Raw genomic sequence first — 25,013 nt, 5'->3', positions numbered from 1 at the left:
CTTTTATTTGGAGTTGTTCCTGTGGCATGAACTTTGACCTGAGTCTGAGTGTGCCCTTTGGTATCACTGTGTTAATCCTATTATATCCTGTTTTAGAGTTTGGGTGGGGTATGTAGATTTTAAGAGTCTTTGTCTTCCTAAGCTTCTAGCTTCAACCTTCTTGATGGTTTACATCTGCATTTCTATAGAACTGGTTTCTGCTTGGGGAAGGCAGACTTGGGGCTATTAAGAAAAACTGGGCAAGCTTTTCTGCCTCTTTAAGATCCTTTGAGGAAATATATTTTTGTGCCCTTTTAATATTTCCTTCTCTGGGAGACCGACTTCCCACAGCTGAAAAACTCCACGCTGCCATTCGATGGCTGCGAATAGATATACTACCGTATATAAAAACCTCTGTGGCCAATGGTTCCTCCCCCCTTCCCCAGCCCATATGTGCCTTAGAAACCAGTAGAGCTTCTCCCATTCATTTCTTGATCGCTGAAGTAATGTTTGTTGAGGCAACGAGACAATTTAAGAGCAAAATAACTTTAGCTGCAAACTGTTCCTTTCTCCTGTCTTATTAGTAAAGCCGTTGTTTCCAACAGGGCCTCTTGACTGTGTTTGCTCCCTGGAAAAAGCCATCCTATCAGTGATTATTTAATCCCAATCCTGAACAACCAGCCTTGCTGGCTTGTCACTCTGATCTGGCTGATAAAACGCTTCTGAGCTATTGATTAGCTTTTTACAGATTCATATCTAACAACTCTTGGTCACATTTGTGATTCTGCAATGCTGGCTTTTAAAGAAGGCACTGGGCAGATTGTCATTTTTTTTTTTAACTGGATCAGAAATGAGACAGGGCAATCTGATGCCCTGGGGCCTCCCACAAATGCTTGGAATTTTTAATGCAGATCAATAGGCATTAGGCCTAGAGGGAGAAAAATATCAGTGCATATTTTTTTTCATTCAGAAGAAATGAAATCAAATATATTGTCTTGGCTCTTTTCATCTCTTGGTCTTGGCCCATTTCTCTTTTGGGAGGATGGGTGCAGAACACCAGCCAAAGACCAAGGGTGGCTTCTAGCCCTAAAATCAGGCAAATTCTGGGAGTTGAAGTCCACAAGTCTTAAAGTTGCCAAGGTTGAGAACCCCTGGTATAACACATTTCCCAGACAGAGGGATGACATCAGATTTGAGGATCTACTCTGCATGGACCATGTGTTCCTAGTTTGATCACTAGGTGGCACTCAAAGGCACTGACAGGGTTTTTTCAAAGTGACAAAAACTGTGACAACTATATGCATGTAAGAATGGGTGGACTTCCATCAAATCCCACAATACTACTTTCATATCCACATATATACACCTCTGTTAGGATTGGGTTTAACTCTAATTGGAAGATTTGACTATTACTATTGCTGCTTTGCTCTTTTTCTTAAGAGAGAGAGAGAGAGAGAGAGAGAGAGAGAGAGAGAGAGAGAGAGACTTCTCAATTGATACTGGGTCCCATGTGTTGCTGGAATACAACTGCCATAATTACTAACAGATGCTGAAAGGAGGCCAGGGATGATGGGCCTTTTCATCCAGCATGGCAGAGATTGGAACAATGCACTGGAAACCACCTGCTCTGAAGGGCTTAAGCAGTAAATGGCCATTCTGAACTGAAGCTGGAAAACACAGGCATGGGGTGCATTTGCAGTGGGAGGGGGAGGAGGAGGAGGAGGAGATTAATTCAAAAGAGCCATGGTGGTGCAGTGGTCAGAATGCATTATTGTAGGCTAATTCTGCCGACTGCCAGCAGTACGATTCTCACCAGCTCAGGGTTGACTCAGCCTTCCATCCTTCTGAGATCTGTAAAGTGAGGACCCAGATTGTTGGGGGGCAATCTATAAACTGCTTAGACAGAGCTGTAAAGCACTGTGAAGTGGTAGGTATATAAGTCTAAGTGCTATCGCTATTCCTGCACTGAGGAAGTGGATGAGTGGCCTGCACTGGTGATGGGCCAAGCAGAAATTGAGAATCCACACTTTGGCACATCAGCCCAATTTACTGTAACCATAAACTTTGTATAATTTCAGTCATTGGGCTGAAATACAGGAGGAAGGGAAGGAAAAGGAGGAGGAAGAAATTTGCTTTGATCTCTTGGGGTGGGATAAAATGATTTGCAAATCAAAATAGCACACCATTCGAATTAAATTAAAACAAATTATGGCTTTACAAGAGAATTCTAATTAAGGTGACAGGGCTTTTCAATCAAAACAGAGATGCTGGGAACCTAGCCTTTGGCATTATGTTATTATCTTCATAATAGTTCTCATAAGCTACTCTGGAGTCAAAGGGGAATGTGGCACACAAATAAAGGTTCCCACTTTCCAAATTACTGTGGCTGTGTTGAACTGATAGCTGCACAAATGCCACAGTTCTGCTTTCAAGAGGTAAACTCTTCCACACCAACAAAAAACGATAAACAGTAGTTTAGACAACTTTAGAGGAGAAAGGCAGATAGCAAGTGCATTTCAGTATCCTCTGACGGTGATGTATTTATCAGAATTTGATTGGATTTTGTTTTATTTGTTGTTGTTTTTGACAGAGGACAAAAAAGAGTATTTTTAGCATAGAAACAATTTCTATAGTTAAAAAAAAGCGGAAGGAAGGAAGGAAGGAAGGAAGGAGGGAGGGAGGGAGGGAAGGAAGGAAGGAAGGAAGGAAGGAAGGAAGGAAGGAAGGAAGGAAGGAAGGAAGGAAGGAAGATTATTAAAATGAAAGAAAAAACTCTACTGTGTGACACAATACAACAAGCATTTCTGTAGTTATTTACAGTAGCAAAATTATAAAATCTTATTATTCAGGCTTGTACAAATTATTAGAGTGCAGGACCTGATGCTTTTGTCAAAATAATTAAATAATTTAAATAATTAAAGCAGCATCCCTCATTGTGCCTCAAGCTCTGTCCCTTTCATATGTATATGTGACATCATGGCATACTTACAAAAGGGATGGAACTTGCAACATGACCGTACAGAGCTGCTTTCATAATTTCACTTCCTTGGCCTCCTCCCCAAAACAGATAGAGCCCATTTTGTACCCTTTCCATGGTGGGAAATCTTGCTGTAGTCACTGCTATCCAACTGCAGTCCAACCCTTTGCTCAGTGGTTTTGTGAGCCTTGTATAAATCAGTGGTTCTTTTAAGCCTCACATAGTTCGCCTAGGGCAGGGGTCAGCAACCTTGGCTCTTTTATGACTGGTGGACTTCAACTCCCAAAATTCCTGAGCCAGCCAAGGTTGTCTACCTCTGGCCTAGGGCAAAACAGTTAAGGTCAACAGATCAAGACGTCTCAAGCATAGATTTATTGCCACTAAGCTGAAAAGTTTAGTTATGAAGGTTCAGCATGCTGATCTTCATAATGAGAACTCTCAGGAAAATATCAGGAAGTCTTAGCCTGAATTTGAGACTCCCCCCCCCCACCTTCTTCCAGTTCCATATAAACAAACCTTGTTGGATATTCTGGGATTGCTTAGCAAATCTCTAGATACTACAATTTTAAATATTCACTTATACTGTATGGGTTATTTTCCTAACAGGTAGTCCTTGACTTACAAACATTTGCTTAATGACCGTTTGATGTTACAGCGACACTGAAAAAAGTGACTTATGACTGCTTTTTACACTTGCAGCATCCCCATGGTTTTACGATCAAAATTCGGGCACTTGGCAACTGGCATGTACTTAGGGACAGTTGCACTGTCCCTGAATCATGTAATCACTATTTGTAACTTTCCCAGCCAGCTTCCGATAAGCTAAGTCAATGGAGGAAGCCAGATTTGCTTAACAGCTGCACGATTCACTTAACAACTTTGGCAAAAAAAGGTCGCAAAATGGGGCAAAACTCACTTAACAACTTCCTTATTTAGCAACATAAGTTGTAAGTTTTGAGCTTAATTGTGGTTGTAAGTTGTGGACTACCTGAATAAATAAATCCTGTTTATTTGCCTGCATTATAAATGCCTACAGGGACATTTTTTTACCAATTGTTATAAAATTGTGCATATTGCAATCGATTATTTATCCAGAGGTTTTACCATGTTGCTGCACGATTTCTATGAATGTAATAAAGATCCTTGACAAACATTATAAATAAGACCAAAATGCTATCTGCCTGTAACAATAATTTATGTTCAGTTTTGCTCTCATGCATTCCCTGAATTTGTTGTTTTAAACATACCAAAGATTCCAAGACCAAATTAAATATCAAAGGACGTGGTTCACATCACATTTTGATTACTCTGGAGATAATTCCATTGATTATTATTCATGAGGAATAAATTAGAATAACAACAACCTATTCAAGAAATAAATTCTGCAGGAAAATTGTTTCTGTTCATGTCTTGTACCGAAAACTCAGTTTGTACCATATCAAAGTTTTTCTCCATATCCAATAATGCCTAACAGTTCTATAATTTTCTTCAATATAAAAAACTGTCATAAAAAAACTAATATTATCAAATATTTCACATTCTGTCATAAAGCAGGATTTCCCTGATGAATGATGGATGGTAATACCTTCTACAATCTGTATTTCAAAATATGTGTAAAATTATGACAAGTGTAACACGTAATTGGACAGTCTTTTCTTCTGCTCTTGAGTTTATCATAGGATTTGCCGAAGTAAATTGCTGATGTGTTTGATTGCAATTAGTTTTATTTTGCTTTTGGACACAGTGACAAGGAAGAAGTTTTGTTGCATATAGACAAACTTTTTTCATTTCTTTAATAAAATTATTTGTCTATCGATTATCTGTCAGTCTAGCTCAGTGGTTCTCAACCTGTGGGTCGGGACCCCATTTGGGGTCGAACAACCATTTCACGGGGGTCGCCAAACAAGGCTGTCCGCCATTTTTTCCCCCTTTTCTTTGGCCACACCCCTGGCACCCAGTGATGTATAAGTGGTTGGGGGTCACCACAACATGGGGAACTGTATTATGGGGTCGCGGCATTAGAAAGGTTGAGAACCATTGGTCTAGCTATCATTATATGTACAGTACATGTTTAGCATTTCTGGCTAGACTATATCTTTCAACAAATCCCCAAGTGATTTAGCCAGGACTATTTTAAAAAAAAATGTGGAGAAAACAGCATATCCAAGCAATCCATCCAAGGAATCTTAACTGGCCTGCCATTTTCAATTTTCTTATTCTGGACCTGTCAACTTATCAATAATGGATGTGAGAGGTTTTGTCAATTTCTGTTGGCTGAAGAATTCATCAAAGCATACTATTCTGAACTAAATTTTTGCCTCCAACTGTATCCATTGATCTGCTTAAATAATTATTGATAGTCTCCTTTGGTCTAATCTAGTAGAACATTTCTTCATATGCACACCAGCTTCACTCAGTCATTGTAATATCAGGTAGATCATTAAGCAAACTCACTAAGTGGCTGGCTGTGCTAATGATGCGTAAACAGGATGGGATGAAAAGATGCAGAAAATTAGACTTGATGATGTCCATTGATGAAATGGATGAAGGCAATAGTTCCAACAAAAATAAATTCTGTCCCATTAACTTATGGGGAAAAATAATAATGAAAAGATTGAAAACAAAGCCAAAATCACTCAAGGGAGCTGGTGGAGGAAGTTGATTCAACAATCAAAATTCTATTGACAATTCAAATTGAATTGGGATTAGTTTGCCCCTCCCTAATTTTTCCTCACACTACATAGATGACCTATTTGTGAGGAAGCCTGTTTTCTAGATATCTGCATGAAAAATTCAATATGTATAAACCTTTTAAGAATACTCAGTTGCATATTCATCATTGTTTTCCAGACAACGCCACAGTAATGCAATGGGTAGAGTCCAGGAAAGGCCATTCCTACCATTGGTAGAGGAAAAATGGCAGGAGTGAAGGGACATCCTGGAATGTCTCTTCTGCCCAGGATGGGAGGGCCAAATAAATACAGAGAGACTCATCTGCAGCTTAGGAAGCAAATATTTCCCATCTGAGGCAGGAGCAGAAAAAGCAATAACAATCCAGAGATGAGGTTCCTAGTCTTGTACATTAGGGATTTGTCACCCATATCTTATTAATCTCTAAATATGTTTGTAGTGTGGGCATGTATTAAGCGATTCCAAAGGCTGCCACCCAATCAATGTCATATATGAGTCAACACAATCATATCAATGCTTGAAGCAGCAATTGCTGTCTATGATTTATCCTAATTCAAGATTGGGTATCAGCCCTCCAATATAGATCAAATTTAGAAACCAAAGACACACAAGTTAATACTACTTTTAATGACAAGGTTATAGTAACACAATCTTGTAAGTCTAAATGTGCTCCCTCCCTCTCCCTCCCTTTATCTTCATGAGAACTAGGGACAGCCATGTCTGAGATGCTTCTTCAGATTACATTTCTGCCCTGAACTCAGATTTCTTTTATCTGACTCTTCACTTGATTGCCACACTTCCTCTTGTTCCTCAAAAGTTATTTATTCTGCCCAGTGCATTGTATATGACAATCTGAATGGCTTCTCCTAACAGCTATGTCAGTTTGCTATCAGGAGAAAGGGGAAATCTTCGTGATTCGTGGGCATTCTTACATTTCGTCTAATCATATCATATCACATCAGTGTAACATAAAATGTCAAGGATTTCCTTTCTGTGTATGGTTCAATATATCTCTCATGATTAGTCATGATCTTGTTCTGTCTTTTTGCCATAGATTTGAGGGGGGAGGGTTGGGGGAGTTACCTGGTTGCTTTTAATGAATTAATCTAATTAAACTGAGTGTGACTGGAGTGAGGTGAAGTAAAGGTTTTCTAAATAAAACAAATCAAATGGCTAAGAAAGGGACTGGTTTTATGTTCTTGGGCAAGGGTTTTAAAACTTATTCAGGCCACAAACAAGTTGAAAAAAAAAAACCCATGGAATCCCTAATCAAAAGGCAAAGCTCTAGTGATATAAAATGGCCATATTTGCATAAACGATTTTCCCTCCCTTAGTTTTTTACAGAGCCTCACCAAGTTCTTGCAGAACACTAGGATTCTCCAGAACAAAGTTTGAAAAACCCTGAAATAGGCAAATCTGCATCCATTTGGATGATAGATGCATTTTTGGTTGATGGGCAATCTGATGAAGGCAAAGTCTGATCTACCTGAACTACACACTCTGAATTAATATATGGATTAGAACATCGCTCTCTGCTTTTTTTTCCCCACATTGGTTGAAGGATCAAATGCAGATTTCAGCTCAGAAAGATATCAAAATAAAAAGAGTTACAGTGGTATCTCGGTACTCATCATTAATTGCTTCTGGAAGGCACAACAAATTCCAAAAATGAGGAATACCAAACAAATTTTTCCCATAAGGAATATGATAAGCAACTGACACAAGTTCTAGCTTGCGGTCGAGTACCAAACAAGTACCAGGACAAAATTTTCACGTCAAATGCATTGAGTACTAAATTCGACAAGTTTCAAAGCAGTTGAGTACCAAGGTGCCATTGTAACTGGACTGAGCTAGGCAGCTCTAGAAATTGAATGATTGAATGAATGAATGAATGAATGAATGAATGAATGAAATACTTTGGAATAAATATGTTTAGAAATGTAAAGATGGGGGCAAGGGGATGGGGAAAGAGAGATATTGCATTCATTCACTCACTTGTTACATTGATCAACCACTCAGTCACAAAGTTCTGAGCAACCCAGCAATAACAAGTATTTTAAAAAAGAAAGGAAAAGAGATATAGGTGAATATATTCTGAAATGACATAGACCAGCAAACCATTTCCAAAATCATGCCAAGAAAACATCAGGGACTTGTCAAAGCCAGAAGTTACCTCTGATTCAGAGGCACCAACAGACTGGGAAGACCACTGGTAATAGCAGATGTGGTAGCTGAGCTATACTACCTTCTGGCTTGATTTTAAGCCCCCAGTGAGATCTGAGGTAGCAGCTGATCCTAGGTGACAACATTTCTGAGAACAATCTGGCTGAATAATTCATTTCAGTGAGTTTAGATAGGAACATGGATAGCAAATTATTTCACCCGAGAAGGAATTTCAGCTTTTGCTCTGCAACTGCTTCAAGAAAAACTCTGGCTCTAATTTCAGTTTTTATTTTTATTTGTTTTTTTTTTTTAAAGAACTCTACAACATGGACCTGAAATGTTTTCTGTAGCTGCAGGAGTTAGACACCCCAAATCCTCCAATACACATTCTAGTCTTCATACTTTTTGTCATCTCAGACATCTGAAATCATCATATTTGTTGTTGTAATTGCCACTGTTTTATAAAAGAAAAGAACATAAGTACTTTTGTTTCTGCCTGGAAACTGCTTCTGAACTTTGTGCTTGAGGTGGAAAAAAAATGATATTATGATTCTGAGTTTTACCGATTAGATTGATTTGCCGATACAGAAAAGGTTAGTCCATACTACTACTATAGAAATGTAAGCAATTGAGATTTGATTTTAATGTCTGATTTTCCTGCTACAGAGAGAGTCAGAAGTCAATGCCTTTTGTTTCTTTCCCTCCCTTTCTTGACACCTTTTTTGTTTTCCCCTTTTCTACTGTTGTCCCCTACTATTTGCTTTTGTATTTTCACATTTTATGTTATAAATGAATACAACTAATAAAAACAATATTTGTTGTTGTAATTGCCACCGTTCCATTGCCATACCATTCCTTTTCATTATTTATCTTTCCATTATTCAGGTCCCTCCTTTCAGGTGGCCAGAAGATAAAATGAATTTTTCACCTTATGTACAACTCGGTAGGAAATGTATTAAATGGTCCGTTTGATCTATTCAGTGCCTCAAGTCTGTGAACAACAAAAATCTTTAAATAGGATTTTAGAAATGCAAGTAGGTTTCAAAAACATTTCTGCCCCATACATGCTGTTTGAATAATGAAGACTATGTAAATGAAAGACACATAGCTCATTCTTAGAAACCAGTAAAGAATCTGGCCACAATCTGAATAGGTTTTGTGACATCATCCCATATGGAAATATGATTGCAATTAGCATAATAATCAGTATTAATCTGATGGCATCTGTGACTCTAGAACGCAACATAGCCCAAAGCAGTGGAAGGCAAGATAACTTCAGATCAGCAGAAAAGAGAGGAAACATACGCTGAGTAGAAAAACCTAGTCTGACAATAATCCCTACCCAAAAAAACTTCTTCTTTTCATCCCCAAATTTCTGCTGGTGAATGTATGGCAAAGATACTGGAGTGGTTTGCCATTTCCTTCTCCAGTGGATCACATTTTGTCAGAACTCTCTGCTATGACCTGTCAGTCTTAGGTGGCCCTGCATGGCATAGCTCATAGCTTCATTGAGTTACAAATTGTGTATAACATTGTATTTGTTTGTTTAAACAAACGGCTCACTTCCTTAATGTCTCAGCACACTTTTCAGAAAGTGAATAAAAAACACTGAAATACAATGTAAACAAACAATCAACGCAATTACATGATGCATTTTAAAGCATATAATTAAGGGGCTAAAACAACTACACTTATGAAAACGATGGATTCAATTAGAAGGCCTGAGTAAACAAGGATGTTTTGAACCCTCTCTTCAACTGTAATCATGAGGGTCTTCAGCTTAATGCTCAAGGGGCTTTCTCTACTACAGCCTGAACTATGTCAGGAAGAAACCAAAATGAACTGGAGATGTCACATGGACCTATGGGAGGACTCTCCAAGATCACCCCATTGATAAGGACACATGAGAACTTGGTCCTATAGCAGACAAAGCTTTGTACACCCCATCTCAATGCATACAGTTGCATTTACTTGCATGTTACCAAATAAAATATGGGAACTCCCACTTTTCAGAGAATGAGAATGCAAAGAAAGACAATGAACTTCTTACTTGCTTCAAAACCTCCAAAGTCCCTTCCAGCCCTATAATTCTATGATGTTATGAATGCTCTGAAATAATTCTAAAAGGCTTCTCAAAGACAAGATAATGCTTTGAGAAGAATGTCTCCTCTTCCCCCAATCTTTGGAGCTCTCATTAGCTATGGAAATTGTTTGGGATGTTTTAACCTCGAAATACAGTAGTCCTGATTCCAAAATTACCCTCTAGATGACTGACAGGTTTCTCTTTGGCCCCACCTATACTTGGTTAAACCCATCCCTTTCTCTCTATAAATGCATGCAGCATGGCCCAGCAAATTTACTCCTTGTTTGTGGTGCCTACAAATTCCATGTTAACACCCACTCGGTGTCTACTGCACCAGCCATGGCTACTACTACTGAAAGACGAGCAGAGATTCTCAGCCCCAAATTTGCCTGGGCTATTCTAAGTGAATTTGTAGGAACTGCAATCTTTCTCTGCATTGTCATGGGCGCATCCTTCAAGTGGCCTTCGGAAGAGCCTAACGTTCTCCAGATTTCTTTGGCTTTTGGACTAACCGTCGCAACCGTGGTCCAAATATTTGGTCCTATCAGCGGTGCGCATATCAACCCAGCTGTCACCCTTGCCTACTTTGTGGGGAACCAGATCTCCATCGTTCGCTTCGTATTTTATATGATCCTACAGGTATTGGGAGCCCTTGCTGGTACCGGAATCATCTATTCGGTGACACCTGGAGACATCCGCTCAACACTATTTGCCAATAATGTAAGTCTTTATTTGCCAATTCATCTGAAAGAAGCTTGTGTGCATGATTCCCAACTTATTGCATTGGGTCAGTGAATGAGCATAAACCAAACAGGCAATTCTTTAAGAGCCCCCCCCCCAACTTTGCCAAAAGATCCTATGGTATAGTTATCTGGGTGCTCTGCTAAGGAATTAGCCAAAGGGTAAGAGGTTGCGATGTCTAGCACAGTGGTTCTCAACCTGTGGGTCGGGACCCCATTTGGGGTCGAATGACCATTTCACGGGGGTTGCCAAACAACGCAGTCTGCCATTTTTCCCCCTTTTCCTTAGCTGTGCTACTCCCTTTTATTCTATTGGCTTTTGAAAGCTAATAGAATAGACTCTCTTGAATAGAGTCTAATTCTATTGGCTTTCAAAAGCCAATAGGAATTGTCCAGGCTGTCTCTGCCCTGCTGAGCCCGCCAAAAGTCCCATTCTGCAAACGGTGCTGCACCAGTTGAGTAGTCCTCGACTTACGACCGGTTGGGGGGGGGTCGCGGCATTAAAAAGATTGAGAACCACTGGTCTAGCAGGATCCAATTTTCCAAAATTCCTTTCTGAAGCATTTTTGCACAACAGAAGCATCAATCTGGTCTTGTTGAGAGCATTTAGAGTTGACGTGTATTTAGGCCGTGAGATGTGTTCCTTATAAAAAAAAGAAAGGTAATCATAAATTATTATGCCTAATTGTTATATAGAACCTTTATATGTAAAACCAGCGTATGGCACTTGTGAGGGTTAGAAGTTGAGATCACCTTGCAGGACAACAGAAGGGAAGAGCGGCATTGTGAATTTTAAAGAAGCCTTTGGGAGTCTATAGATAGAGATGGCCATGCAGTGGCAAGGAAGAGAGTCTGCCACTGCTGAGGTGCCCTCAGGGACGGCCCTCCATGTCCTTCTACGATTGAGTCAGTAGCCTGCCACTCACAGTTGGGGAAGTGTTTTCATCTGAAAAAAAAATGTGCTACTTCTACAACAATTACTGAAGAATTCCACATACATAGCAAAACCTGCAGCCAAAGCAGGGGGAAGAGAATTGGCTAGTCCTCCTCTATTTCAATGGAGTTTACATCCTAGTAGCATATCTTTGGGAAGACAACATCAAGGTTGTGTTGATGGGAAATTTACAAGGACACAGTAAAAAGGTTGTTTTTGTTTTGCCTGTGGGTTTTTTTTCCCTTAACTCTCCTTTCTTACACTTTGGCAGGTCTCCAAAGATGTTTTTGCAAGTGAAGCCTTTCTAATTGAAATCATACTAACCTTTTGTATGGTTATGTGCATCTTCTCTGTAACTGATAAACGCAGGAGAGACAGAAACAATGCAGCATTGTCTATCGGCCTGGCTGTCTCTATGGCTCACCTTATCGGGGTAAGTCCCTTCATTTTATTCTTTTCTAATTATTAAGCAGAAAGATTTGCTTGTAGGAAACACAGCAGAATACATCTCCCTATTAAAAAAGATGAAGGAAAAGGGGCAGGAGCTAGGTAAGATTTTGTGAGACTAGGGGGGAGGGATTACTCTTCGTGTTGACTTGTTTGATTTTGGTTTTATCATGTGACATTTCAATGTCACATTGAAAAGTTGATTTGCTTGTTTTTTAAGCAATGCTTCACTTTGAGGAGGCCAAGTAGAAGGCCATATGCTTTTGAGAGACTCTAGATCAGTTCAGATTCTGGTGACAGAAAAACTTGTAAAAACTAAATACTGAGCAAATTTGAGAAGCCACAGATATCTTGACACAGCTAATGAAATTTCTCACAGAGTGTTTCTGACATCCTTAATTAGTATCAAAACAATTCAGTTCAGAAATCAATGTAACCAACACCCTTGATTCAGAAGCCCTATGCAGAATAGGTCTGTCTTAATGTTGTTATTAAAGTGCAGAGATGAAACTCTGCAAACAGTAGTTAATTGTATTTGGATTTATTTGCAGGGCAGTCTTTTCCCCTCAATTTCCACCAATTTCTTGAGAAAACCATAAGCTGGAGTGTGTATCTAACCCAATAAACACCTATGCTGGAATGATAATTTTATTTCTGTCTTTTGTATTATATTTACAAATGTGTGACATTGTAATGAATGCAATATTAAGGAAAGCATTAACAAGCAGGCCAAGTGAGGGCATGATCTAATTCATATGTATACATGGAAATTTAGAAATACTTTTGATATTTTCAATAGAATTTCAAAACCACTCACATAATGTGGGTGATTATGACCAGATGTCTCATAGTATCTGCCCACTCTGCTGTCTAGATTCTCATATAGATAAATAACTTCAATCTCATAGTGTATTATCTTTAAACTGGATTTGGCAAATAATCCTCTGTTCCCATATATAAGATCCTTCCATACAGAGAGCTATTCCCTATTTCTGATAGGGATCAACACAGATTCCACTGTTGTACTGAAAGGAAGTACTGCTGGGTGCCAAATACCAAGATCATTCCAAATTTATATCCACAGGAGAAAACTGAAGGAAATGTCTGTAGATAGCTTATATGCAAATTTTGTTGCAATGGGCAATAAGAAATGGGAAATATCCTGATAGTGAAGTTTATCTAAGTGAGGCAAAGAATCTCCACAAAGAACGGAATAATAAATTATGCAGGACAGGAGAAAGACAAAGTAAAAGCCTCCATGAATAGAATATTTGAAGTCAATGTTTCTTAAGTTGAGCAACTTTGAGATATGTGGATTTCAGCTTTCAGAATTCTTAGCAATGGTTAAGCAAGCTGATGAATTCTGGGAACTGAAGTTGAAGTGTCTTGAAGTTGCCCAGATTGGGAAACATTACTTTAGTTTCCTGACAGAAGACCATCACCAATCTAAACTAATGCCTTTTCTTCCTTTAACAGATTTATTATACTGGCTGCTCCATAAATCCAGCAAGATCCTTTGCCCCTGCTGTCATACTGGGAAAATTTGGTCCTTTTCATTGGGTAAGATTATCCTTGTGGACTCAGACCTTCAATTGTTAGCCTAAACTGCCTGCACACCAAACTTCCTTCACTGATAAAACTTCTTCTAGCTCCATCCATTAGTTACTCAATTTGTCAAGAGTCTTAACCCTGGTTTATATTTGAAGATTTTGAAAACAGTGGCAGGATTTAATCAATAATGAAGACAAAGCAGGGAAAAGCCTTAGAGGGCCCAAAATTGTTGAAAGTCAGCAGCATACATGTTTAATAACTAATTGCCAATCTAAGACTATCACAGTTTTATTTCAAGCTCTCTGAAAGAGAATTCCATCACTTAAAAACAGATTTTCATCACTTACTAGCACCAAAGGCTTAAAAGGGACCTAATCAATTTGTGAGAAATAGTCATCCTGGGCAATCTAGATTTTGCTCTGAAATTGAGTCATAGGAAAGGGGAGCTGTCATCAAAAAAAATAAGCAAATATATAATCGGTGCAGAGGACACCCAAGACACCATTATGCATAATAGTATTCACAAACTAATATTTAGAAATAATTATTTCAGCAGATATTCTACGCACCCACGATGGTGGGGGAAACTGTCCAAGTCACCTGTGTGCATATTCTATTAGCCTGGTGCTCACTGAAGATGGGCAGTTTCATTCCGCTTTGTCCTCTTGCAGTTCTTCACTTTTAGAGAGGCCTTCAAGCAAACGATGCTGATCCTCAGTGGCCCTTAGGAGCTATTGTAGTGCCCTGTCTCCCTTTGCTTCAAGAATATCACCTCTAATGGTATGCTGAGAGCCAATGCAGTGTAGTGGTTACGCTATCAAGCTAGAAACCAGGAGACTGTGAGTTCAAATCCTACCTTAGACACAAAGACGGTTAAGCAATGTTGGGCTAGTCACTCTCTCTCTCTCTCTCTCTCTCTCTCTCTCTCTCTCCCTCCCTCCCTCCCTCCCTCTCTCTCTCTCTCTCTCTCTCCCTTTAGAGGAAGGAGTCAATGGCAAACCGTTTCCAAAAAGGTTGCCAAGAAAATTGCAGGGATTTGTCCAAGTAGTGGCAAAGAGTCAAGACTAACCCGAAGGCATAAAAAGAAAAAAAGTAAAACCCTGTGCTACACAGTGACTCTTAATCTAGTTCTACAATTTAAATTTTGCTCTGAAGATGTCAGCCTTTCAAGTGTATCGTATTTACAAGTCTTCATGTTTTAAATGGTAGATTCAGAGAAGCAAATATATTATCAAGGAACCACTAAGACCACTCCTATCAACATGGAGAGGGCAGATCCCACTTCTTACTAACATTGATGATGTTATCTAGGTTGGTAATAAAACGTTGGCAAAAAAACCCCAAACATCCAAGCTCAGAGAGCATCAAGTATTGGCTAAGCATAAAATCTGTTCTAGAAGTAGAATATGAAAACCAGAGGAAGAACTGTAGCAGTTGTCTTCAGAACATACTTTGCCATGAAGTATGCAGAGAGGAGATGGAACCTTGGCAGTTAGGTGGAAATTACTGGTTCTTCTCAGGTGTCAAACTATTTGGGTCAGATTTGCTTCTTGGTGGTTTGTCTAGCAATGGAACATCTAACACAAGGGATACAAGGGATCCTGGCCTGACGAAGCAACATTTTTGTATTCTTCAAAGCTGCTTTTTGTTTACTTCTTTCTGCAGATCTTCTGGATGGGACCTTTCATAGGGGCTATCTTGGCTGCTATAATATACAACTACGTCCTATGTCCCCAGAGACTGAGCAGGGAGGAGAGACTGGCTATTTTTAAAGGTTTCTTTCCCTGTGAAGATGATCTGCAACCGACACCAGGAAATAGGACTGACTCACGCTGGAACAGTGAGTGATTATATCAAATCTGTGTGAATGGCTTCGCTATCCACCACCCATTCTTATTAACAATGCAGAACACAGAGAAACCACGCCTTACCATTGCAAGAAAAAGGATAAATTAAAGTGCTCCAAATTAAACTCTAATCTAATGCCATGCCCACTTAGTCCACCACAAGCAAACATGGGATTTAACTCCAGGCCAAGGATTTAAACCATGTCTGCAATAGCACTTAGACTTGTATACCACTTCACAGTGCTTTATAGTCCTCTCTAAGTGGTTTATAGAGTCAGCATATTTCCCTTTAACAATCTGGGTCCTCATTTTATCAACCTCAGAAGGATGGAAGGTTGAGTCAACCTTGAGCCGGTCAGGATTGAACTGCCAAACTGCTGGCAGCCGGCAGTCAGCAGAAGTAGCCTGCAGTACTGTACTGCACTGTAACCACCAGTGCAACTCAGATTAATAATAGGATCTGCCATGATTGCCAAATGTTCATAAAGGTTATCTGTTTTACACAGAGACTGGAAATGATGTTTATGTGTGTATGTATGAACATTGGCATTGCTTCTAATCTAAATGGTTTATAATTACTGCATCAGATTTAATTTCCTTGGCCTGCCAACCAAAATTTATTATGATTTTCCACATCCATGGAGAGGACCCACTCATGAATGTGTCTCATCAATGAGGCCTTCCTTATCTAAAAGTTGCCAGCTGGCTGTAGAAGTCATTGCCCTTATTGACTACAGTATGAAATACTGGGGAAGAAATTCCACAGCTCTTCTCAAAAGAGTATAGGCTAACAAGCCCAATGAGTTCATGACTGTCCATTTAGGTGGACACTAGCTGCATCAATAAAATGAATCAACATATAGGTAGCACAGTGTTTCCCAAACTTGATAATTTTAAGGCATGAGGACTTCAACTCCCAGAATTCCACAGCCAGCAACGCTGGCTGTGGAATTCTGGGAGTTGAAGTCCACATGCCTTAAAATTGTCAAGTTTGGGAAACACTGAGGTAGCATATAGAAATCAAATCTTATATTTATGCCAGGGTTTAAAACCTAGCCCTTTTCCTCTCATCCTTTTGAGTCTATGGACTTTGGGACATACTTTTCCCTGCCCTGAGAATCAAAGACATCAGCTCAATGTTTACGGTTATGTCTGATTTGGTTCCTACTTTGTCAGCTTGGGCATTGATAGATATTCCCGTCAGGTATTTTTGAAAAACAGTAGTGTGTCTGTAATTGTGCTTCCTGGGACCGTTTAAGTTGTTCTGTTGGCTTCTCAGATTGGGAGCATCTGCCCATCTCAGAGAGCAAAGAAAGCATCAGATCAGCTCTGCCTTCTATTTTGACTCATTTCCTTATTCTGACTTTCTTCTGACCAAATTACAGCAATGGGGTAATACAGAGTTCTATTGTGTTCTGAACTGATGCAATTATCCCATTTTGCTGAAGCTGAAAAGATGTTCATATAATGCTTTGTCACTCATAAGGCTGGAAGAAATAATTTGATTGGCTTTGTGGCAGGCAAACATAGTCTTTTGTGTCCCATTGCATATTTCATATTCACTGGGGAGGGGGCAATGGAAGCATTATAGAATCTGGGTCCTTGTCAGAATCACAAAATATCGTTGTGCTATTGCAACACAAGCCCCACCCGTAGTGTGCATGTATGTGATGTGATAGTTATGCAAAAGGGGTACAGTTTGTGTTGTGACATTGCAACATATTTTGTCATTTCTATGCCCTGCATCTTCTATGGATGCCCATAGTTAATGATAATTAAATGGACAAATGAACACACATAGACATACATGCACACAAACAATATCCAGAAAACTCAGTTTCCATATTTTGTCTTACTGCTACTTCTGGGGTTTACATAAGGGGGGAGAGGACAGTCAACTTATTTTATGAATAGATAGATAGATAGATAGATAGATAGATAGATAGATAGATAGATAGATAGATAGATAGATCACACTACAATAAGTAAAGGGAAGCACAGCAACAATAACTTCCTGAGTGAATCATTTGCACAACTCTTTGCAAATGAGTCTGGTAACTGGCAAGTTATGTTATGTGGTTCTCAGTATTGATTGACATGAAAGATCATGAGACTGCAGTTTCAGAGCTCCCCAAAATGTGACTGCCCCACGTCTGTGCATGTGCATTTGGGCCAGGAATATCTCTTGTACAATGGTTAGCTCTCTTAAAAATAACTACTAACCCTCTGCCATTTTCAGATCCCACGGGTCAAGAGAGCCACCCCATGAACTATACTTCACACATGTAACCTGGAAAGCTTTGCAGAGTGATGCTTACTTACCTCCCCAAGATGTCCGTCAAGCCTCATATTCCTGAAAAGCCCCTGTGCCAAAAAGACTTGACACTGCACTGGAGAGGAAGCAAAGATAGGTTCACTCTTATGAAGGAGAAGGCCACGCCCCTCTCAGTCACCATATCCTCTCTCTGAGTTCCATTAACTTGTAAGCATTTCCACTTCAAAACTGTGATTCAAATTCTTCTCTGGATTGTGGAATTAATCAGCCAGCAGTTGTGGGGTATGTAATATATAGAAATTTAATGGTGTACTACATGTACTTTCTCTTAAATAACATTGCTGTTAATAACCCAGAAGGTGAAGTTTTATGTTTCTTTATATCCGTTAAAAATTCACATGGAGAGCTTTTTTGACAGAAAACATTGGCTGATAATATAAATAAAATATTATTACAATCCTCATGCCTGGTGATCCTTTTATACCTTGAATAGTTTAGGAATCATTTTCTTGTTCGTTTAAAGAATTCATATGCCATTTCTGCATTTTTATATATATGCATATATATATATGCAATAAAAAAGCCAAACAAAATTGCAAAGATACACACAGAGAGGGAGGGACAGAGAATAAAACCAAAGGCCTTTTCTCTGTAGCTAATTATTCCTAATGCTATCAATGTACAGATGAAAATAAGGTAAAAAATAAAATTTTCCCCTATCCACTTGTGTCTAATTCTAGGGGATGGTGCTCATCTCCATTTCCTAGCTGATGGAGCCAGCATTGTTCGAAGAAGTTTTGTGGTCATGTGGCTAGGATGACTATACACTGAGGCACATAGAATGCTGTTACCTTCCCATTGAAGTGGTACCTATTTATGTATTCACATTTGCATGCTTTCAAACTGCTAGGTTTGCAAGAGCTGAAGCAAGTAACCTTGCGAAGTGCTCAGGTCTTGAACTCAGACTATCAGCTTTCCAGCTGACAAGGTCAGGAAAGATTTACAGTAGTTGAACCAGTTCAGTCTGAGACAAATACTTGCTAAAATACCACCCAGTGTGTGTATTCAGGACATCCTTCAACTTCTCTGAACTTAAATCTGAAACTGGAGTGCAGTTCCCACTGGAAAAGGTTGGCTAACTCTTACAGAATCTATTTCTCTATCTGTAAATCCATCACAACATAAAGGAAGTTGGTTTAAGGAAACTTTTTTCCCTTGTTAACGATGTTTCACTTTGGAGGAAATTTCCATATTCAATTGGTTTTATCTTTATGCCTAGTATCAGCATGAGGATATGAAAATGTGATCCACCCTGAATTAAAGAGCACTGTCATTTGCTTAGCAATTAGCTTTCATACAATAAAATTTGTTTTATTAAGGTCCATCTATGGTTAAATCATAGATGAGGAAGTTGACGTGGGGTATATTCATGGGATCTGGAGGGTCAAGGGTGGGGAATACCCCTCTCAGAGATGTGCACGTCTTGGTTTGGGGGGCAGCTTCAGGCAGGAACTTGGGTGAAATAGTCTGTCATTTGAGATATACTACTGGTGTTCAGAGGCACTGCCTCACAGATAATTGGATATGAGACCCTGTTTCTTAGGTTGGGCTCTGGGGACCGGTTGAGATTGTTGCTGTTATACCACCAAGCCCTCCCCCACTGCAGAACAGTCTCCCTCCCCCCCGAGCATCTTGCCTCCATGGCTAGATTGGCAGTAGAATTTCTCAGATATATTGTTTGAGGTACAGTAATTCAATCTGCCTTCTCTGGAGGTGGAGTCTGAGGTAGCTTGGGATTTCATGGCCACTGTGTCAACCTTAGTCCTGATCCAGGTTATCGAGGACTCATCACATGACAGTGGTCACACACCTGCTCTGTTTTCCTTGTTTGGGAATTGGCAGAAGCATCTGGAATTGAAGGAGATCACCATTATTCCCATGTTATAGTAAGGTCAGTTTCTGATTTCAAGATGCCTAAGGAAGAGTTCCAGAAAAAGCTTGGGATGTCCCTGAAAGCCTGATGCAAAGTCCAACTAAGTCACCACTTGAAATGAAGGGGTGGCTGGGGCCTTGATTGCACTAGACTGCCTGTCTCCTCTCATGGATACTGGAGCTTCCTTCGGCTTACAAGGAACCTGAAGGAGATGAAATAGGACAGTGGTTCACAACCTTTTTAATGCCGTGACCCCCAACCGGTCGTAAGTCGAGGACTAAACCGGTCATAAGTCGAGGACTACCCAACCGGTTGTAAGTCGAGGACTTTCCCTGCCCGGGAGCACCGTGCATGCACGGTGCCGCCCCCTGCACCGGCCGAGGTGTAGCTGGCAAGCGGCAGAGATGGAGCAGGCTGACCACCGGTTGGGCCACCAGCTGGCCCAGCCCAAGGGAGATAAGGCACCCGCCGGAAAAGGGGAAAAAATGGCGGACAGCCTTGCTTGGTGACCCCCGTGAAATGGTCGATTGACCCCAAATGGGGTTGCGACCCATAGGTTGAGAACCACTGAAGTAGGAGAAGAAATGCCTGTCACTGGTGGACACGAGAAGTAAACCCAACTAAGGACAACCTAGAGCTGCTATTAAGGTCTATCGAAAGGCAGTAAGGGAAATATTTCTCTTATGATGTCCATAGATAATCATCCAGTACTATACTTCCTGTAGTATCCAGTAGCCCTATTAAAAGATATCCGTCTCTTCTTTGTAAAGGTGGAACCAAAATTTCACCTGCAATGCCACTGAGATGAATATGTTAGACATCTGTTAGCTAAAATTGCTTGGATTCACTTCAAGCTGTACTTTTAGTCATGAGGTCCCAGGTAGTTGACTGAAACCCAGTCTGGCTTGGTTATCTGAGATGAGTTTGATCCTGTTAGTCCTGATGAAGCAGACAATGTTCTTTGCCACCTGTGCATTAATCCAGGTTAGTGAAACATATGTGATTGGGTCCTGGTGGTGGTAGATTCATCCTTGAAGAGTGGATGGTTCTGCCCTCTCTTAAAGAGGCACTGATTCTCCACCCAAAGAAATCACTATTGGACATGACTGGACAATTTTCATCCTTGTCTCCAACCTTCCCTTTTTAGGAAAGGTGGAAAAAATAGTCACATTGCAGCTTCAGAGAATCCTGAAACATATTAACTTGAACCCTTTCAGTCTGGTTTCAGCAGGGGAACATATATATTAGATTCCCGGTGCAATTAACAGTGCCAGTCTTTGCTTATATACCTTTATAGCAGGGGTGTCCAATCAGGGCAACACTGAAACCTTGGAATTCTGGGCGTTGAAGTCCACAAATTTTAAAGTTGCCAAGGTTGAACACCCCTGCTTTATGGTCTTCACTGTTTGCCAAACCACATTTACCAGAGGCATGCTCACAATATTCTGTGCAAACTGGGATTCATGATCTACCTATGCTCCTGTCACCTCCTTAGGAGAAAGTCCCATTGGGCTTTGTGAGAATTAATAAAGAAATTTAGGATTGCCCTACTGCCATGTGCCTCTAATCCTTTGGAATGGGATGTTCTCTGGGTAAACATATATGAGAATTGCATTTGCAAGAGCAGGAAGGCAGAGCATCAGATTTTGGAGTGTAACTCCTAGGATCGCTTAATGGGGTGTCAAACTGCTGGCCTGCCGGCCGGTGGCATCATATTAAAGACACACCCACCTCAGCTCAGGCAGTGCAAAAAAAGTCACAATACATCGCAACACGTCACGTGACACAGTGAGTTTGTCACTCATGCTCTAGAGGATGGAAGTTTGCTTATCCTTGGTGTTGTTACAGTTGGGAGCAATATCATAGAAAATATGATGGTGGGTGTTTTTTGGGGGGGTAAGTCTTTAAAAAAACATTTCCTTTTAAGTTTACTTTTGGCACTGATTTGAAAATGATTCTTATTCAGGTATGTTCTCTCTATTGCTCTCATGTTTAGTTGATTGTTAATTGCCATAAGTGATTCATGTAGTAACTAAATTTGAATGGTTAATTAGAATCAGGTTGACATCTCATTTATTGCATATTTCCTGATTTCCTAGCTTTGTTTATGTGAATAAATTAAAGAAAGGAGGACATGAATCCATTTGATCTAAATTCTTCCATGCATATGCACAGTTCACGCTTCCTGGGCCAACATGCGAAAAAGATGACCTTAAATTAATATAGGGCTATCAAATTTGGGCTGCAAAAGTCCAGATGACCATTAGATGGCAACAGACATTCCTGTTTTTATTTGTTACTAATATCTGCTGGTCTGGGATCTTGTGGCCATTTAAATGCTGAAAAGTTATGGTATAACTTTCACAGCCCCCATTATGAGCTGCCAAATTAACCTAGGTTTTACCGTAGTCTTTATAGGGACACAAGAATTGTTACTTTTGCTGCAAGAGACAGAAACAGGGCCTTTCCCTCAGTTCTAAATGAATGTATGATCGATCCATGCTTTATTTTAGAAAACTAAACCAGCATAAATTTGCTGTCCCTACTGCCAACTCTTTTCCCACTCCCATAACCAGTCTTCTGACTTGCTACCAAACAGAGGCACTTGTCATTGCTTGAAGGAGAGAAAAATAGACATCCGACATGCTTAAAGGATTAAGTTAAATTAACTGGATGAAATGCATAAATAGACGGACAATTATTTGACTAGGCTAGTATAAGGCTCCTGCCTTGAGCAAGGGGTTGGACTAGAAGACCTCCAAGGTCCATTCCAGCCTTATGATTCTATCTTCTTATTCCCAAGACATTCATCAGTCTTCACTTGCAAAGCCAGAGGTTGCAGAAGAGCCTTTGCCCCTCTCCCATTGCTCCCCTTCTTGCCACCTTCTTGGCCAGAGAAGGAAAACCAACTTCTCTCTGCAGCTTAACCAGGCTTTTTCCAGTTGCAGGAAAAAAGGGGAGAATTAACTACTAAAGGGAACTCATTGTTTGATGGTGTTAAAGGTATCATTAACACCAGATGTAAACTGTTCCAAGGAAAGCTGCCTTTTGCAATTGACTGGTGCTGATTTTGTCAATGCCCATGGTGTTCGGGTGATGCTGCAAATGTTTTGGCTTTGCAATCAAGCCACCTATTACTATTGCTACTATCTTTGCTTTCTTTTGCCACAGTGTTGCTATTATTTTACTGGATTATGGGCAGCTTAATATAACACTGCAATAAAATAATTTTAAAAAACTAAAATGAGCCAAAATAAAAACATGTATTAGAGGCTTGTGGATACAGAAAATTATTTCCCCATGAAACTCAGAAATTGGAGGGGAGCTTTCTTTTCTCTTTCTTTCTTTCTTTCTTTCTTTCTTTCTTTCTTTCTTTCTTTCTTTCTTTCTTTCTTTCTTTCTTTCTTTCTTTCTACAAAATACAACAACATGAACCTAATATATTTATGATCAAAAATATGAGAAACTGAAGCTGAAATTAGTCAGTTTGATATCTGTAGGCAGAACTGCTCTTCATGCCGCCCCCAATAGTCAAAATTAACATTGTTCCAAAAAAAAAAAGAAAATAACTCTTTTATTTTATTTTGCTTCAATGGCTATAATATATTTCAGAGTTGCTTCTCTCATCACCAGCTCTTTTGGATCTTTCTTGGGTGTTTTTTTTCCTTTTCTACTTTTCTATTTTCATTTAATTTATTTATTTTATAGTACTATTTCTGCAACTTGTCAAATACAGTTGTCTATTTCTAGGTCATTCCAGCCCTTTCAAGCTCCTTGTGTTCCATTGATATTTTTCTGTTTACCTATCTCACCCTATTCTCTCTTCCTCTTCGCATATTGCTGAGTCCCATCTCATGGAAAAGCCTTGCTAGGCCTCTCAGCATAAAACTATCATCTCTTTTTAAACAATGTCTGAAAATCTTTCCTGCTTATGGTCCTTATCAGAAATCACTGATTTCACCAGAAATGCTTTGCAATCCAAGTTCCCAATCAAACCCCCGCCCATCATATAAATCACTTCTGTCTATAACTTGAGGCACTGTGGACAATCAAAGTAAATTGTATAGGACAGAGTCGGTGGATAAATTAGAGCTGAACTGAGGAATAAGTTAGAGTTCAACTGAAATTGCTCAGATTTTTTTTCTTTAAAGATATATGAGATTCTCATCTTCTAATGCCACTATTAGATTTTTCTAATGCCACTAGTTTTTTCTCCAACTGTTCCCTACATTTTTTGTCAATTTCATTTCAAAACTTCATAAAATTAAAAAATGACATCAAAGACCAACAGTCTGGAATAAGTTTATTCCTTAATTTATTCAGAAATTACAACTGTTGGTCCCTGCTGTCATTTATCTGTTGATATAAAGCTCTTAAAATTGACAATAATGTGAAATTGTTAATAATATTCTGTTGTTGGTGAAGTATGCAATATAAATGATTTTTGCTCTAGTTTGTGAGATGCAGTTCTAGTCTATATCATTTGCTGATGGTTTCAAGAATGAAAAATGTTATGCATTGCCAAAACACCCTACTTAAAAGCAGGTTGCAATATGATGCCGAGTGTGCATTAACAATATAAACCAGTAGCTCCATACTGAATTTCCATTCCACTGTATTGCCTCACCCTAGAAATTGTTGTGTTATATAATATCATACATTCTACCTTATTAGCTATATTTGTTGCCATATGTCACATTCCCAGCATTTCATGATCAGAAATAGCAGAATGAATCTACAATCCAATATTTGCTTTCCGCTTTGATCCAACTTTAGTAATAAATCCAAAGGACTGTTAAGACAGGTCAGAAGGGAACCTCCCATTAATGCTAAGCTTCAAAGCAAACTTTTTCAAAGCTATCACTGAATCCCACTTAATTCTGCCAGAGATTAAGCTACCATGTAGCCTACAGTCTAATTCAAAAGCATGCTTTATTGGTGTTTACTTTAACTGCAACCCGGACATCCTCATATTGAATGGGTCAATTGTGTGAAAATAGGGAAATTTCTCCTGTTTAATCACATAGCTTAAACCAGTGGTTCTCAACCTGTGGGTCGGGACCCCATTTGGGGTCGAACGACCATTTCACGGAGGTCGCCAAACAAGGCTGTCCGCCATTTTTCCCCCTTTTCTTTGGCCACGCCCCTGGCACCCGGTGATGTATAAGTGGTTGGGGGTCACCACAACATGGGGAACTGTATTATGGGGTCGCGGCATTAGAAAGGTTGAGAACCATTGGCTTAAACATATCAGACTCTGGATATAAAAATTGTGAAATCTCCACCTGGACAAGAACTTACTTTACAGTTCATAATGGTATGTCTCTCCTTCCATCTGGGAGGGGGGGGCTAATGTGACATTTACTCCTGTTGTTATTCTTACTTCATGTACT

General features: G+C 39.6%; 1 protein-coding gene across 1 annotated transcript; it reads left to right on the top strand.

The window, feature by feature from the left end:
* The first annotated feature begins 10,232 nt into the window (after positions 1-10,232).
* On the top strand, positions 10,233-18,140 carry LOC120302971 (aquaporin-5-like). The gene is made up of 5 exons (XM_039332013.1): positions 10,233-10,613; positions 11,839-12,000; positions 13,491-13,574; positions 15,231-15,405; positions 17,652-18,140. Exons 1-5 carry the CDS (start codon positions 10,233-10,235, stop codon positions 17,699-17,701), a joined length of 852 nt encoding a protein of 283 aa, XP_039187947.1. The 3' UTR covers positions 17,702-18,140.
* Positions 18,141-25,013: the final 6,873 nt, after the last annotated feature.

This window comes from Crotalus tigris, unplaced genomic scaffold, assembly GCF_016545835.1.
Source record: "Crotalus tigris isolate CLP2741 ecotype Arizona unplaced genomic scaffold, ASM1654583v1 scf7180000024441.2113493, whole genome shotgun sequence".
NCBI classification, from domain to species: Eukaryota; Metazoa; Chordata; class Lepidosauria; order Squamata; family Viperidae; genus Crotalus; species Crotalus tigris.
The sequence above is the reverse complement of the archived record's forward strand: the minus strand, read 5'-3'. Positions and strand labels throughout refer to the sequence as shown.